Source organism: Gastrolobium bilobum, unplaced genomic scaffold, assembly GCF_033153095.1.
Source record: "Gastrolobium bilobum isolate Gb01-03AN ecotype WA unplaced genomic scaffold, APGP_CSIRO_Gbil_v1 utg25654, whole genome shotgun sequence".
Lineage (NCBI taxonomy): Eukaryota > Viridiplantae > Streptophyta > Magnoliopsida > Fabales > Fabaceae > Gastrolobium > Gastrolobium bilobum.
The window spans coordinates 19379-38038 of record NW_026896382.1 but is presented as its reverse complement, the minus strand read 5'-3'; the positions used below and the strand labels follow the sequence as shown (position 1 = coordinate 38038).

Genomic DNA, 18660 nt, shown 5'->3' with positions numbered 1-18660 from the left:
TTTCATCTTTTGTATGATTATGATTTTTCGTATTTAATATTTTCACGTATATATGACAAATATTTGATGTAGAAATGTAAACTCCTATATATATATATTTCCTTCCTTATTTTAAAATAAACTCAATGCAATCAGCATTTCTCTTAATAATGATGTAAAAAGTCCGACCAGTTTTTTTGTTTTGTTCAAGTAATGATCACGAAATTGAAAGGTACAACATCTTATGACTAAAATGAAATGTATGCTTTGATATATAAGAAGTGTATGAATCTTCCATGAATCAACGTACTTCATTAACGTAGGGAGTCAGAGGGTGAGAACAGAAAAGTAAGAAATGAGAGGGTATTATTTTATGATTTATAGGTTAAAAACTAGGGAAAAATATTTTTTCACTCACTGGAGATAAAGTTATCGAGCTCAAAACGACGTCATTTTGAGTTATAAGATTAAAAAATCATAATGATAAAGACTAATATAACCCTATAATATATTAGAATTATAAAAATACCTTGATTTCTGCCTCAAAACGATTTGGACTCATCGAATATAACTCATCGATGTTGACTGGAGAAATCCTTTGTCATGCATATTTGCACAATGAAGTAAGAGTTGAATTCGGAAGGCTCATTGGCTCTGGCATTGTCAAAGAGCATTCAAAGAAAGCAACATAAAAGCAATGTTATAAAAATCAGACCGATTCAGCTGGGTCGACCCGAAAACCGGTGAACCGGTCATGTAATCGGTCCAGTTTTTATATTGGACCGGCCATGTTATAGAACCGGTGCGACCCGACCGATTTTCGTAAAAACCGATAACCCGGTCGGTTCAACCGGTGACCTAGCCCGGTCTATAAAAAAAAACTAATTTATTTTCATAAATTAATGTCTTCTTTTTATTTTACTCTCAAACACAAATGATTTGTTTTCTTTTGAAATATTTGAGTGATTTGTAGCTTATTAACTTACATAGATTATGTACCTACAACACTAATATTATGTTGATTATGTAATACGCAGGGAATTTTAATTTGATTTATAGTTAGAGATGTCGTTTACTGAACCTGAAACACTAGTATCACAAATATTATATGTTTGATTGATCTTTTGTTGGACAATGATGTGTAATTTATTATTTTCATATTAAAATATTTGAAATTGGTATATTTTTTTACAAGTATTTAAGTATATTTATAATCTTTTTTAATATAAATTATAAATTTACATATACTTTTTCTCATCATGCAGTTGAACCAGTGACCCATAACTTTGACCGAGTCAATAAACAAGCCGAGTTTAACAACGTTGCGTAAAAGAACTGAAATGTGAGTAAGAGTAGGCAAACAATAGTGTTCATTTTTCTATAAACCCAATTAACTTGGTTTGGTGGTTGGGCCTAACATTATAGCTTCAACCATCCAGCCTCCAATCATCACTACAGAAAAAAGTGAGATTTCGTTGTTGCGAGCATCATGAGAGGAAGTCTTGAACAACAACAATTGTTCGATACAAAGACACAGGATGGAATAAGGAAAGATTTATCTTGTTTAAGACACTCTTTTAGTGGAAGGTTTTATATTAAAGGGTAATCACTCATCAATACACATTTAAGGTAGTCTTTCAATGATAATAGGCCTAAATGGTGATAATTTAGAGACATGCTTTAATTTGTTTAATAATTCATCAGAGTTCATAAATGAATCCAACAATGAGATATACCTAATTTATCTTAAAGCATTCTCATCTTAAAAGTAGGTCCTAAAATTCAATCTTTACCAAGAGTAATGGATTGAGTTCAAATATCACTGAATAACAAGATGTAATTAATCATAACTTTATGGATGCGAGTACTGAAGTTTGTAATACAAAAATTCAGGATAGTATGCAATACACGCGAAAGCCACAGGGCACAGGCCACTTTGACAATAAGCAAACCACCAAAACTAGCATTCTCTTCATGTAATTCCCTATAGTTTAAAAACATTCCACTCAAAGTTCAGACATGCACTACTGCATTGTTGGTTTTCTTTTGGTGAGTTGGTCATTAACTTGGTCTGAATGTACTTCTATCTTCTCTACTTTTAGGTTTTTTGTGATTTTAATGCCCATGCGGTCAATTTAAAGCCATAAAGTATACAAATTGTAAGATAAAAAAATAAAGTGAAAATGAGAAAAATATTTCTTGTGGAGGACACACTCTCCTCATGGAGGTTATTATATAATACAAGGAAGACCACAGATAGGTAACCTTGATGATAATTGGTCTCAATGATGATAAAGAAGTGGTGATAGTGTGGAGAGCACTATGATGGGTGGCACCCTATTTAATAATTCCTGAAAAATTGAACCAACAATGGTTTAGCTTTTTCATAAACCTGTATTGTTGTCTGGTATGATTCAGTTCATCTAAGTCAGTAATATTCGTTCAGATATCACCAGGGAGGAGCATCTATTTAGATCCTTCTCAGTTTCTCATGATAAAAGGTAGGTATTGCATTCAAGTTTCTTAAGTGTGTTTAAACTTAAAACTCTGTTTAGTTAATATGAAGTAAAAAAGTCTACTATTGGCGTAAGCAGCATTCAGACTCAAAAGTTCTGAATGATAAACTTAGAGAATACAGATATATATATAAGTTGATGTAGTGGTGGGGTTTTCTAAAAGGAGGGACTAGTGGTTCATTCCACATGCTAGGTTAGTATCAGTCCCTCTATTATTGATTACTAACAATAAATAATTAAACATAACTTTATGGATGCGAAGATCGAAGTATATATGGTTAAATAATTCAGAGGAGTAAGTATTCCACAAGAAAGCCACATGCCACTTTGAATATGAGGGAAAAGAAAAAAATCCAAAACTAGCATTTTCTTGCTGCCATTCTTTCTAATTTAGAAACATTCTTAAAGTGGAGACATGCATTATTGCTATGTTTATTGTTAGTTTTCCTGTAGTGGGTTCGTCTGAATGTACTTCTTTCTTCTCTGCTTTTAGGGCATAGAGTAATCTTATACTTTTATTGTGCATTCCATTTCTCCTATTTTAAATTTTAAATGCCTTGAACTTCATTTCATTTGGGACTCATATCTGATTCGTTTCCCTTTCCTTTCATAATGCTGCTCATAGGTTGTGACAAGTTATTAGGTCTTGCTTTTTCAGGTAGAGTTATAGTAATCCACATATAGACAATCCTTTTCCTGTTTCCATCCAACAAAACCAATGCTCAACCCCATTTAGCAGATGTTTAACATAATACTAACAGAAAATGCAGAATCATCTGTGTGAGTTTACTTGTTCTTTGACTGTAAAGGTGAGTCAAACAATAGGTATATATTGATACTGTCCATAGTAAGGGCAAGACTAATTTTAACAAGAAATTTATATGTGAAACAAGACATTTGACTTAGATTTCCTCTTTCTAATAAACATAAGGTATAAGCCTAATGGTTATATTTATCTCTGTAATTAATAATTAATTACCGATTTGACCTTGATTATAAACTATTTAAAAAATTTAACCTCCTCACAAAACATAACACCAATCTGCCCCTGTTTGACCGTTGACCACCAAGCCTACCCGGGTACACCTCTCTGTACCCGGGTATTTTTTGAAAATTTTTGTATACCCGGGTAGGGAGGAGTGTACCCGGGTATTGTTCTTCGTACCTGAGAAATTGATTGAATTATTTACCCGGGTAGAGAGGGGTGTACCCGGGTAGAGAGGGGTGTACCCGGGTAAATCTTCGACCACCCATTTGGTACTTGCTATAACTGGGGCAACTTGTAGCTGATGGATATAAGAACAGATATGATTTATTTGATTTTACCACAAGTTAATTATATTTGCGGATGTGTAATTAATTGTTTCATGGTAATTTTTTTTCTCTCTCTTTTTTATAGCTAATGAGATAGATCAGTATTATCAAGTTAAGCATGCCTAACCAATTTGAAGAGCTTTTAGCTTTGAGAATGGATTTGGAATTTCCATACATCAACACTTTACTGCTCATCAAAGCGGTCCCTGTTCGTATCGATTATGATGGGGTCTACTTTTATGTACGTCAAAATCGCGCTCCTATATATAAATGTGGTACAGGGTCTATTGGGGAGAGTGAGACGGAAAGAAAATAAAGACATGGTTCATGGTACAGAAATTTAGTGTGAGCATGCAGCTTTTTATTTTACTGGTAAATGATGAATTATCACGTTCAGGGAAGACATGCATGAGACAAGGTTTGTGGTTGTGGATTTATAGTGTTAACTGATAATTCCCTTTCTGAAATAATCATTGAAAAATATTTGTGCTTTACAGACCCAAAAAAGTTGCAGAGGCGGAGCACGTGATAGTGGGTGCCTCCATATTCAAAGCTTGGAGAAGAAGAGTGGATGGGAGATCCAAAGAGTAATCATACCCGGGTGGTCGAAGATTTACCCGGGTACACCTCTCTCTACCCGGGTAAAAAATTCAAGTAATTTTTCAGGTGCGAAGAACAATACCCGGGTACACTCCTCCCTACTCGGGTAGACAAAAATTTTCAAAAAATACCCGGGTACAGAGGGGTGTACCCGGGTAGACTTGGTGGTCAACGGTCAAACAGGGGCAGATTGGTGTTATGTTTTTTGAGGGGGTTAAATTTTTGAAATAGTTTATAATCAAGGTCAAATCGGTAATTAATTAATAATAAAGGATTATAAGAGTAAAAAAGCCACAACAACTGACATGGCTGAAAAGAAAGAGAAACAGGAAAACATTCCATGGTGCCACAAGGTTAATTCAAGGATGATTATGTTGACAATGGGAATTCAAAAGTTGATGATATATGCAAGGTATATGCAACAGCGAAATTGGACATTTGAGCTTAAAGATAAACTTCTTTAACAAAGACAGATGATGTTAATTGCTATATTTTGCAGATCCTATCTGACTGTAGTGAAATTAAGGAGTAATAAATCCATTCTTGTTCTGTGAAGTAAATGAAATATGATAAAGAAGGAAGAAATTCATTGCTTTTAACTTTTCAGCTTTCCATATTAATACGTATAGGTTCCACTTCCTTTCACAGTTCAAAATCATACTAAAGAGTTATATGTGGAGTTTAATTATATTCTTATCTTGCTCTAAAACGAAACTAATTAATCCCTCAGAACCATGCCAGACACTTTTCTAATGGAGTTAGTATAGTACCTCAATGATCGTTATGCTTCGGGTATATATATATTCTCATAGTGTGTTGCATGGTGCAATGTCATATACAGATATAATGAAGAAATGATTCTGGATTTGTTGGTATTTTCATGTTTTTGAATATTATTTCCATGGTTATTTAAAAGGAGAGAAAAGTTACTACTATTATTGCTTATACTAAAACATTGTGATTATCTAGCAACACACAACATAGAGTACTAAAAATGCTACTTCATTCAGTTCACTGACACCAAATAGAGACAGAATAAGTGGCAAAACACCAAAGCACCATGAAGTCCTCAAAGAGAGCTAATTGTATTTTGTTCAAACGACTTAAGAAATCAACAACAAATCCTCAGGTCAAGGTGCTAAAAACTTATGCTTTAGTACATATGACGTGGGCTGTGTATCCTTTTTCAACATTGAAGAGAAAAAGAGAAAAGCAATGAGCTTGGCTAACATAAATGAAGCAAATGCAGGGGACAGGACACCAGAAATAAGTGTGTACTGAATAAATGCAGATGAGTCCAGAGATTGACATGAATATTACTCATCCCAAAATATGGGGGAAAAGAAAATAAAAGAAAAAGATAAAACATGTGTTCGATCCTCCCCGGTACATGATAGCCTTAATCCTGGACTCGCCTGAACAGGATTGTCTCCCGCGGAGGATACCTTTGATTTATTCAAAAAAGAAAAAGATAAAACAGTAAAAGAAAATAGAAAAAAGCAATAATAGGTCACTTTCATGGGAACGTTTCTTAAATTGCTGAAAGATAAATTGACGTGCCATGTTTTGGCTATTTGCGCTTCATGAAAGTAAGCAACCTGTGGCTTTTGTGTGGAGTGCACACTCCCTTCGATTTATTAATAACACACTAAAGTTGCCACTATCCTGTGGAGCAACCTGTGGCTTTTGTGTGGAGTGCACACTCCCTTCAATTTGTTAATAACACACTAAAGTTGCCACTATCCTGTGGTGTGCATACTCCATGAAATATAATATAATATATATATATATATATATATATATATATATATATAATCCTTCTAAATCTTTGAGTCTTTTCAATATTGCTAATATCAATTGAAAAATGTTTCATGTTGTGCTAGGATCTATTGATATGTATGGAAGACCCGAAAAAATGCAAAATTTACATTTAACATAGAGAAATTATGGAGAAAAGATCATTTCATGTCTGATTTTCACATAGTAACCTCATGTAGCCTTATGTTGGTAAACTACCAACTGAGATGATGTCAGGTGGGGACATTAAGAAAAGTCACCAAATACCTAAAACTTTTTTGGTGTATTTAATTGTGCTCTAATTATTTTGTTCTAGTTAATGAATATGTGCTTTCTATACTTTTATTGTTTTGAAAGTTAAAAGTTAAAACATAAAACAAAAACAACACAGACATGGTCTTTAAATTTGATTTCAAAAATCAAAAAAAGTACAATTTTTTTTTTTTTTTTTTTTACAAAACAGCCTTATCAAACGAACATTTTTATTTTGAAAATCAAAAAACTTTTTTTCAAAACAGATTTCAAACAAGCTTTATCTGCGAAACTTTGATATAAACTCGTTTATGAACGTATAAGTGTTTAATGCACAAACTTCACTGAATCAAATTTATTTACTTTACCTCTGAGCACATGTTGGTAAATGTACAACTATTTATACCTTATATTTTCTTATAGATTTCTTAATTTCCCTCGTTATAACATTCAAATAATAAACGAAAACTAAAAGCATGAATGAACCAAGAAAGATGAATGATACAGATTACATTAAGGTGGAATATCTGAGAGTTGGATCCACCTTTTAGTGATGAATTTTTAAACGCAAACCAGATTCATTATTTAAAGAAAGTCACAACTTGTAGCTAGTGCCCTCCCCACTATCTCCACTCCTTTATCAATATTTAGGTCCATGTAGTACACTACCCAAACTTGAAGATTCCTCTCTATAAATATTCTTCATTAGAAGCGTGTGATCTCCACAAGCTCTTAATATTATCATATTCCCATTTCATCCTTTTCCATCTTAGCATTTCACAAGTTTTCTCTTTTACCTTTGTCCTTCATGGCCTTCCTTGGAGCTAAAACCAATGGAATTTCACTTAACCAAGTTGAGATCCCTATCCATGCAATTGTTGTTGAGCAAAACCCAAGCCAAGGGGTTGAAGAGAGAAGCAACTTTGACTACTCTCAAAGGGCTCAATGGCTTAGAGCAGCAGTGTTAGGAGCCAATGATGGGTTAGTCTCCGTTGCCTCATTGATGATGGGTGTTGGAGCAGTTAAGGAAGACATCACTGCCATGGTTCTTGCTGGCTTTGCAGGGTTAGTAGCAGGGGCTTGTAGCATGGCAATTGGAGAGTTTGTCTCTGTTTACACTCAGTATGACATAGAGATGGCTCAGATTAAAAGAGATAGGGTAGCAAATATTAATAATAGTAATAATAATGATGATGAAGAAGCTCAAAGAGAGAAGCTTCCAAATCCATTTCAGGCTGCACTAGCATCAGCATTAGCATTTTCAGTGGGTGCTGTGGTGCCACTACTAGCAGCTGTGTTTATAAGGAGTCACAAGATTAGGCTTGGTGTTGTTGCTGCTGCTGTTAGCTTGGCATTGTTGGTATTTGGAGGGGTTGGTGCAGTGCTTGGAAAAACTCCAGTGAGATGGTCTTGTCTCAGAGTGTTAATTGGAGGTTGGATGGCTATGGCCATAACATTTGGCTTGACCAAATTGATTGGCACCACTGGACTTTGACTGCCATTAATTACTTGTCTTTTTAAGTCCTTTAATGTGTTTCTGCAGTAAAGTTTTCATTTACATATTTATATTATGTAAATTTAGCTTAATTTAAGGAATAATTATTTGTCTGAAAAATCAAATGAATTGGAGGTAATCATATTATCTAATTTTTTTAAGTGTTACTAACTTTTTTTATTTATTATTTACTGATCACATTTTAAATTATATGTTGGGCATTACAAAAGTACTAAACTAGTTTTACACTAAAATATAATTGAATAACAAAAGAAAATAAATAAATAAAATCAATTCTATAATCTAATCATACCCGGCAAGGTCATTTGCACCGGCCAATAGAAACCCTCAAGGTTGGCTACTTTCCTTTCTATATGTTTTATTGAGCTATCAAAGTGTTTTGCTTTTTTTTTTTTTTTTTGGTTTTCCAAGTATCCTCTGGCCGACCGTCGAAAACTAATCCTTTCGAGACAAGAGATCACATTATAAGTGGATAAACCTTCCCAACAAATCCTTTTTTCATACATATGACCTTAATAAACCCAGCTATCTATCAATTGTGCTGGGCTTATCTATCAATTGTGTTGGGCTTGTTGGTCAAAGTGTTTTGCTTTGTATTTGATAATCCTACATATATATTATCAATGTTTTGGAAATAAAAGGAGGATAAAAACTCTTTAAATCAGACTAATTAAAAGTCACAGTTTTAACGTAACACTTTAATAATTTTTTATGTTATTTTTATAGTAATTATATTGTAGAATTTATTAGTTTTAGATACTAAATTCATATTAAATTGGACTCTTATATTGTTTCTTAATTACATCTAGTGGAGATTATAAAAGAAGAACCACAGATTCATACTTAAAATTGGCGCGCTGGAGTGCTGGAAATTACATGTTTTTGAGAGAGACATTGAGTTTTAACTATGACTAAGTCCTGACTCGGGAGGGCTCAATTTTATAGTCAACACAATAAGTTAAAACTTGTGAGAATATCATGTGAGAGCCAATTTATCTCAAAGATATAATTATGGTCGGTATATTAAAAAAAAGTGAAAAAAGTTATTAATGACTTCTTGATGCATGTTGTTTTTTGGAAATAATTTGAAACAAACTAAAAGTTAAGAGACAATAGTTTTCAAAAAGATGGTGTATTTCTTTAGGGCACCATTTTTCTTTCTTTTTTATAGTTTAAAAAGTAACTAGGTATAGGTAGGACACACCTAAGTTACCGAGGAACGTTACACTTTAGAGAATGACAAGAGAATTTTCAGTTCTCGTGTCACGCATCCAATAAAGGACACGACACGTCACGCCACGCCGACACGTTAATTTTAAAAAATGTCATATTTCGATACGTTGGGACACGTTTTGATATTAAATAAAAATTTAATATATATAATATAATTTATATTTATTACATATAAGAGTCTATAATAAGTCATATAACCAATCAAATATTTAAATTTCGTAACATAAATAAAAATAAAAATAATATTTCATACTTTGTTAATTTTTCATGTCAAATTTCATAATAGAAAAAAATTAATTTAAAATTAATTTTTTTAAATTTAGTTAATAAAATAAAATTAAGATTAAAAAAAAAACGTGTCCGAACATTGATCGCATTTCGAAGAGTTAACCGCGTGTCGGACGCCTATTGGAGCGTGTCCGTGTCGGACACGTGTCCGACACGCTCATTTTTTAAAAATCAACGAGTCCATGCTTGCCTGATGAATACTAATATCATTCAAAATGAAACACCTCTATTTTGGATAAATTATTGATGTCTTATTTTGGTAGAACATAAATTTTTTGGTGTCTGGAAATCTTAATTATTGAGAATATAGTGGAATATTTATTTTTTGGAAATATTACAAAAAAATTATTTGGTAGGCCAAAATATTATCCGAAATTTTAGTTTATTTTTTTGAGTATATTTGTTTGATGAAAAAATATTGCTGAAAAAATAAGAGAATTTTACAAAAATAACCTCATAAAGTAACTATGCAGACATGATTAGAAACCCATGTTACAACACTGCAAAAAAAGGAAGGGTACAACTGTCCGAAAATTTTTGACAAGAAATCCTTACATTTGTATTCCAAAAATACCACCTCTTTGGTGGTATTTTCAGAAGGGAAAGTAGCACATATTTTCTTCATAAAGGCAATTTCTAGGTAGATTCGATGACTGGAAAAACAATGCAAAAACTCCTACGAAACATAGGTAACTACGTAACCTATTTACCCTTTCCTGGCATTCTTAAAAACATACTTCTACCAAATATATTTTCGAGAAGGAGAGGTGAATACATGATTTGATCTTATAGGTCTTTTCACTCACCTGGAAAGAATTTTCCTAGCTTGGGCCCGTTTGGTTGGAGGATTTTTTTTATTTTTCTGGGATTTCTTGGTTGGATAAATAGGAATGCATCATTTGGTACAAGTTTTTTAAAAAATTTTCAGGATTTTATTTTGTGTGTAATTTTTTAAAAAAAAAAAACCATTCAGGAATACCATTCAAAAGGTGATATTCTAGGATTTTTATGACAAGAGAAAATTTAATATAACTAAACATAGTATTAAAAAAATTAACCAATATTTCTGGAAATATGTTAGTTTACCAAAGAACTTTTTGATAACATTATCAGAAAACTCATTTTCTCATTATATTCCTGAAAATTGTGATTTCCAGATAAAAAAAATTTCCCCTCTACCAAACGTTACCCCAAGTCACCTTCTAGTCGCTGACATGATTTCTTTACAAGAATAGCTTACCACTTCGTCTTTCTAACCGTTAACTTGCTCTTTTATAAATTAGAAAGATAGCGTAAAACAGATTGACTTACTACTTCAATATTTGTATTTTGATGGTATTTATTGATGGGACTAAAACAACAATTAAAGACGACATAAATATCAAATGGACAATCAATTACATATTATAATTAACCACTCAGCCAAAATAAATCTCTTCAATTTCTCTCTTTCGGGAACAAGAAATGTACGTAGAACTAGTTGATAACAAAGCAAGCAAGTAATTAATTAAGGTTCTAAGATGAGAAACTAATCTTATTCAATGAGTGGTTGTAGCTCTCATAATTAAGACAAGTAAAAACCATGACCTAAGGGTTCATAATTCCAAACCGCTAGAGCCAAGTAATTTGGTTAACCCAAAAGTGATAGCCATAGCCATCCATCCCCCAAGAAGAAACCTTACACAAGATCTTATCTTAGGTGTCTTTCCTAGCTGAGCTCCCACACTTCCAAACACCACCAAAGCCAAGCTAGCCACTGACACAACCACAATAAGCCTTATCTTGTAATTTGTTACAAATGCAGCTGAAAGTAAAGGAACCAATGCACCTATAGAAAAAGAGAATGCAGAAGCCAAAGCAGCATGCAATGGATTAGGTAAAGTTCTCCTTTTCTCCAAGTCTTTTTCTCCTTTTTCACTACTCATTTTCATATCTCTCTTCATTTGACCAACCTCAACTTCATACTGAGTATACACAGAAACAAACTCTCCTATTGCCATACCACAAGTTCCTGCAACTGATCCTGCAAAACCAGCAAGTAGCATTGCTTTGACATCTCTTTTGACAGCTCCAACACCCATCATCAATGAAGCAACAGAAACCAACCCATCATTGGCTCCTAATACAGCAGCACGAAGCCATTGAGCCCTTTGTGAATAGTCAATATTGCTATGATCTTCGGTCACTTGGGTTTGCTTCTGATCCATTAATCCATTTGCTTGATTTGGAGCTGTTCCTACATGGTTGAGGGGTACCAAACTACTGGGTGCACCAGCAGCCATTGGTGACAACAACCAACAAAGGAGTGCAAGAAAACAAAGACAAGGCTTGGGGAATAAGAACGGAGATTCTGAGGGATAAATAATGAATGCGTCTTCTGTTTAAATGTATGCAGGGCTTGCTTAAACGTTTGGCCAAATACATAAAATATATAAATTTGATATTTGGAAGGGGCAAACGAAAGTCTTGACGTATAAATTAGGTATATTGCAAAAAATGCACCCGTACAAAATTTTCCTATCTCCCCCAAATTATATATATATATATGTGTGTTTTTTTGCGTGCGCGTGCTAAATGACTCTCCTTTTTTTTTTTCTCTCTATAGAGACATAAAAAAAAACCGCGACATAAAAAGACTGCATCGCTATTTTTTTATTTTTTACATATAATGAATCTCACCATATGTTGTCTCTATGTACAAAGACTCTCATGTAACAAGGCTACACACACAAATATAAATATATATATAATTTTTTTATTCTTTTTTTGCAACTGTTTCGATGAAATCTAACATAATTAACAGACAAATATTTCTGCAGTTACTGCAGATAAGTTATCTGTATTTACTTCCGAAAGAATATCGTTTTGGGATTAAAAGATTAAAAAATTATAATTATAAAGGCTATAATAACCCTGAAATAAATTAAAATTAAAAAAATACCGTGATTTCTGTCCAAAACAACACCGTATTAGACTTACTACAGACAACAAAAATGAACCTTATAACTAATTGGATTTGAGGTTAGACCCATATAAACTTTGTTAGACTCATATTAAACTCTCATTAAGGAGAAGTTCGTTATGGGTTACATGCATATATCATTCTTCACTCGGTCAATCTCACGGACGAAATTAAATCCAAATATTGCAATTTGTAAATTAAAAAATATGAAACGCTAGTCATTACTGACCTTTCATCACTACAAAAATATATAGAGATAAATATCAAATCGTGAATGGCAAAATAGTTTATGGGTTTTATATTTCTCATTGAGCATGAGAATTGAATTCTCATGTTGTAGAGACAAAAAACATGTAGGACCCGTATGCAAGAAAAAATTATGTGTAGGACTCACGTTGGCACGAAAATCGAAGGGTGTGTAAGAAAATTCAAATTCTCATGTTAAATGAGAATTATAAAACCTATAGTTTATTGCTAGAAAGGCCATCGCAGTGTTTGTATTAGAAATATTACTCTACGAGTAGTTGTATCCTTATAAACTAGTCCCGAGTTACAACCCTACCTTTTGGAATTTAAATACAAATATTAACCTGCATATTATCAACAGCACTTAGATAACCAGTAAATATGATCAAACAAACTCCACACAAATCCAAATACATCAACGTAACTAAAAACCATTCCAAGTAACTAATGGTCGACATGCATTATATAAATCAATGAACTTAATAAAATCAACATAACTACATCCTAGCTTTCCTCAAAATCGTGAAACTTGTTTCAACGAGAAAAGTCCTGATGAACCATGTGTGAAAAAGGATGCAAGAGGCGGCAATAACTTTTCTAAACTTTATGTAAATGATTTGGAGGTATCATTAGCCATAAAAAGTTGGATAGTGAGCATTTTGACAAATACTTGGGACAAGCGAATATTATTTTAATCAAATGAAATATATTTATCCTCAAAATCATATTTTCAAAATCACTCAATTAAAAAATTAACATCTTTTAAACACTTAAAACTCTAAAAATATAAACATATCATAAATTTCATAACATAATTCAAACACTTATATTTACCTGCTTGAATGATAATAGCTCCAATGCCATAATTTGATGCGCCAGTCTCAACTATAAATTGGGATTTTAAGTTTGGTAACCCCAAAATTGGTGTAGAGGCCATTGCTTTTTTTCAGCTTGATGAAGGCTTTATTAGCTACATTAGACCAAACTATCTTGTCACCCTTCAATATATCAGTCAATGGTACTGCTATTGCTGCATACTAATGAACGAAAAGCCAATAGCAACCGGTTAAACCCAAGAAGGCCTTCAATTGCTTCACAGGTTGTGGTTGAGGCCATTCTATAATTGCTCCTAGTTTCTTGGGATTGGCTTTGACTCCAACCGATGAAACCACATGGCCCAAATAGCATACTTTTGGTATACCAACTCGCATTTACTGAGCTTAAGGAAAAATTAATCATCCTTTAAACACAGAAACACTTGCTCCAATTATATGGGTCTCCACTTTCGGACTGTAAATCAACACATCATCGAAAAAGACAATAAAGTATTTTTGCAAATATGGGCGAAAAACTTTGTTCATCGCTAACTAAAAGGTTGGCGACACATCTGTTAATTCGAATGACATCACACAAAATTCGTAATGACCCTCATGTGTATGAAAGGAAGTCTTGTATATGTCCTCCCTCTTCATTCGAATTTGATGGTACTCACTGCGAAGATCCAGTTTATTGAACACATTAGCTCCTGGCAACTCGTCTAGAAGTTTATCGATAGTTGGAAGTTCAAAGCTCGATAGTCTATACACATTCGCCAAGTTGCGTCTTGCTTCTTAACAAGTAACATTGGAAATGAAAAAGAGCTTTGGCTGTGATTAATGTGGCCCACAATTAGCAAGATTGATACCTGCTTCTCAATCTCTTCTTTCTGACGATAAGGGTAATGATACAGCTTCACGCTGACTAGTTTTAATCCTTCAATCAGGTTGATGGCATGATCTACTTCTCGAGCTGGAGGCAGTTTGTCTGGAACTGCAAAAACTAATTGAAATTTAATCAAAATGGACCAAAGAGAATTAGGTACCTAATCTTATAGGCCAAATAATTCTGGAGTTGGCTCATTTGACTCCTCCAGCTTCTGATTATCAGCTAGCACGACATATTGTTGTGGGCTTATCAGTTACAATGATCTTTTGATTCTGGACTCCAGTTAACTTGACCCACTGACTATTAAGGAGAAATTCCATTGACATTGTGTTGTAATCATGGGTGACACGGCTCAATTAACTAAGCCATGGCATACCCAAAATCACATTCAGTTTAGCTAAATCCAACACCGACAAATCAGTTACGAAAACATGGCCTTACATATAGAATTCAACATTTGGACACTTCATTTGGCACGTCAAAAATTCACCATTGCTAAAAAATACACGCATATTATAAGCACGAACAATGGACAAATTTAACTCCTTTACTAGCTGAGTGCGAATGAAATTGTGTGATCTTCCTGAATGTTTGAGATATTAGTGGAAACAAATCAGGGAATCATATTGATTGTAATTATGTATCAAATATATATCATAAAAAGAGCAACAAATTACTTGATATTCTTGATTGTGGGCAAAATAATCTGACCCAACTATTGTATCATCTCCTATTTATATCAAAGAGAACCTCCCTCATTGATCATCATTGAGAGGGGGAGAAACTTATGAGTGTGGATGTAGGCTAAAATGGCTGAACCACAATAAATTATGTGTCATTTTTATTTTAATCCCTTTTTTATTTTAAAAAAAAAACCCCTCTGTTATCCTAAACCTAAACCATAGCCGCCGCCATCTCTTACCTGGCCATTGCCGTCGTGCCTGTAGCTCCAGTCGTCGTCCAGATTCAACCGTCAAGCCTGTTGCTCCGGTCATCCCTGTTTGCACAGATCTGCGGCCGCGCCACCTTCTGCTTCCAATTCCGACCAGCAGCCCCGCATCGTGGCCTCACCATCTTGCACTTTTCGGCGTCCGAGTGTCATCCACCGCCGACTTCCAATTGTCATCCACTGCCAGCGTCCTCCTCTATCATCTCCGTTTTTTGGTTCGTTGTAGACTTGTAGCCACCGTATGGTTTATTGTTAGCTTTGGTTGGCTGCTTTAAAAAAAAAATATTGTTTTTTTGGGTTGTTTGCCTTGGTTTGTTTTGTCACCAGGTGGGTTCTAGTGTTTCTGCGCGGATATATTCAATTATTATCCTAAAAAATCATGGCAACTTCGGATAAGATTAGTGCCTCGGACACTGGACGCCTCACCATTATCCTCCTTAATGGCCGGAATTATATGCCATGGAAGCGTGCCGTCACTGTTGCTCTTGGTGGCCGCTCCAAAGAATCACACATCACTGATAAAGCTCCGGCCAAATCTGATGCCACTTATTCTGCTTGGAAGGCATCCGACAACCAAGTTTTGACTTGGCTGTTTAATTCAATGGAACCCGATATTTATGTATTGTTTGCATATTCTGACACTGCCAATGACCTTTGGGACTCGGTTGCACAACACTTTGGGCATGCAAATAATGCATCTCGTATCTTTGAGCTTCAACAAGAAATTCACACGACCCATCAGCTTCCGTCTCAATCATTCACTGATTATCTTGGTCAATTGAAGAAAAAATGAGATAAGCTCCGACAATACCGACCCACAGCAGCAGCGGTAACTGAATATGTCACCTGGGAAGAGCAAGATCAAGTGTTCACCCTTTTGGCCGATATTAGGCCTGAATATGAGTCTCTGAAGCGTCAAATCCTGATGACAACTCTGTTTCCTTCTTTCACTTCTGTTTGTAACATCATTCACCAAGAAGAGACGCGTTGTCGTGCCACGAAGCCAATATTTCTTGCTACTGGTGATCGCATCGACAACTCTGCACATCACTCTTCTACTCATGAGTCTCCTATGCACGGCGCCAGTCATTCCTCCTCTTCTACATGTCATTTGGGTCGTTCAGGTATAAAGGGACGAGGGAGAGGTCGTGGAAGTAACCGGTACCACTGTGATCACTGCAACAAAGACGGTCACTCCCATGAACAATGTTGGCTTCTACACCCACATCTCAAATCATCTAGGGATCGCATCCCTAGTGCACACAATATGGCTTCACAATCACCTTCAAGAGAATTACCCAATGACCTCGATTCTACCTTGTGGAAACTTGCCATTCATCTACAAGAATATCTGAACCTTGGTGCCAGTGAAAAATCTTCGGATACTAGCCACTTTGTTCATGATGGTATGTCTTATGCTTTTGCCAATTTTTTTCCTCGATCCTTTATTATTGATTCTGGTGCTACGGAACATGTGTTATGATTCCACCCTACTACATGATATATCTGATACTGATCAAATTGCTCCTATCACTGTTCCAAATGGAAATAAGGTTCCTGTTATGGGTCGTGGGAAAATTGATTTATTTGGCAGCACATTAGATACTTTATTTGTTCCATCCTTATCTGCTAACTTGTTATCGGTTGCTAAACTTACAAAAAATCTACATTACAATGTAACTTTTTCTGCAAAAAAGGTAATATTTCAAGACAGTCACACCGGGAGGAAGATTGGTGAAGGAGCATATCAAAATGGTTTATATTTGCTGCCTATATCTACCCTAGGTCTTTCAACTGCTTGCTGATCGGATGAGACCCAACTATGGCATTGGCGTATGGGTCATCCCTCAGATAAGATTTTGGCTTATATGTTAATCCAAAATTTGTTATTGATTCTAGCACTTGTGACATTTGCCGTTTTTCTAAAATTCATAGGTTGCCATTTCATAGTAGTACTCATGTTTCTTCTACTACTTTTGAACTTATTCACTCCGATGTATGGGGTGCAGCCCCGGTTGATTCTTGTAATGGTTTTCGCTGGTTCATTACATTTATTGATGATAAATCTCGTTGCATGTGGCTTTATCTATTGCGCTCCAAGTCTGAAGTGTGTAATATTTTCCAAGAATTTTATCAAATGATTAAAACTCAGTATGGGGTGAATATTCAAATTTTGCGTAGTGACAATGGCACACAATATGTTAATTACACAATGCAAGCATTTCTTAAATCTATGGGAACTATCCATCAATTATCATGTGTTGGTACCCCTCAGCAAAATGGCATTGCTGAACGAAAGAATCGGCATCTACTAGAGGTCACTCGTTCCTTGCTCTTTAATGGCAATCTTCCCTCTAATTTTTGGTCTTATGCAATACTCACAAGTTGTTACCTCATCAATCGCACACCGAGCAAACAACTCCATTATAAATCACCCTTGACCGTTCTTTATGGTCGTGATATTGATCTGTCTCACTTACGAGTATTTGGATGTGTTTGCTTTGTTCATCTGCATAATACTAACAAACTGGAGCCCCGTGCCACCAAGTGTATTTTCCTAGGATACTCCACTGTAAAAAAGGGCTACAAATGTTATGATGTTGGTACCCAGAAATTATGTATTTTTCGAGATGTTTACTTTGATGAGGCTTCTATGTACTTTTCCTCAAAGGATAAAAATCAGGGGGAGATTGGCATTGATACACAATTGGATTTTTATCCTAGACCGGTTTCATGTGAAACAACTAGTATATTACCACCAGTAGAGGCTGAACCTACAACAGATGTATTACCACCAACAGAGGTGGAACCAATCACAGATGCAGTACCACCTCCTGATGTACCTCAAGGAGAGTTTTCAACCTCTAATCCACCGGTAATATCGGATCAGACTGTACGACGGTCCTCAAGAACAGTTAGACCATCAATTAAATTAAAGGATTATATCTCTACAGTTGTCACTTATCCTATTCAAGACTATGTATGCCTCGATCATGTCTCTGGTGGACACAGGACTTTCCTAATTGCGATTGATAAGCATCATGAACCTACTACCTTTGAGGAAGCAAAGTCAATTCCAGAATGGCAAGCAGCTATGAATAATGAACTTCTTGCCCTTGATAAAAACCAGACTTGGGAAATTGTATCTCTTCCACATGGCAAGAACACTGTTGGTTGCAGATGGATTTACAAAATCAAATACCAAAGTGATGGGTCTATTGAGCGACATAAAGCTCGCCTTGTTGCTAAAGGATACACCCAGACCTATGGTGTAGATTATACTGAGACCTTTGCGCCAGTAGCA

The 18660-nt window shown here is 34.8% G+C and overlaps 2 protein-coding genes across 2 annotated transcripts; one reads left to right on the top strand and one right to left on the bottom strand.

The window, feature by feature from the left end:
• The first annotated feature begins 7266 nt into the window (after positions 1 to 7266).
• LOC133299474 (vacuolar iron transporter homolog 4-like) lies at positions 7267 to 7953 on the top strand. Its single transcript, XM_061498939.1, has one exon. The coding sequence runs from the start codon at positions 7267 to 7269 to the stop codon at positions 7951 to 7953; it is 687 nt and encodes a 228-aa protein (XP_061354923.1).
• A 3137-nt stretch (positions 7954 to 11090) lies between these two features.
• LOC133299485 (vacuolar iron transporter homolog 2-like) lies at positions 11091 to 16691 on the bottom strand. Its single transcript, XM_061498949.1, has 2 exons — positions 16663 to 16691; positions 11091 to 11664 (listed from the first exon to the last, which is right to left on the bottom strand). The coding sequence occupies exons 1-2, from the start codon at positions 16689 to 16691 to the stop codon at positions 11091 to 11093; spliced, it is 603 nt and encodes a 200-aa protein (XP_061354933.1).
• Positions 16692 to 18660: the final 1969 nt, after the last annotated feature.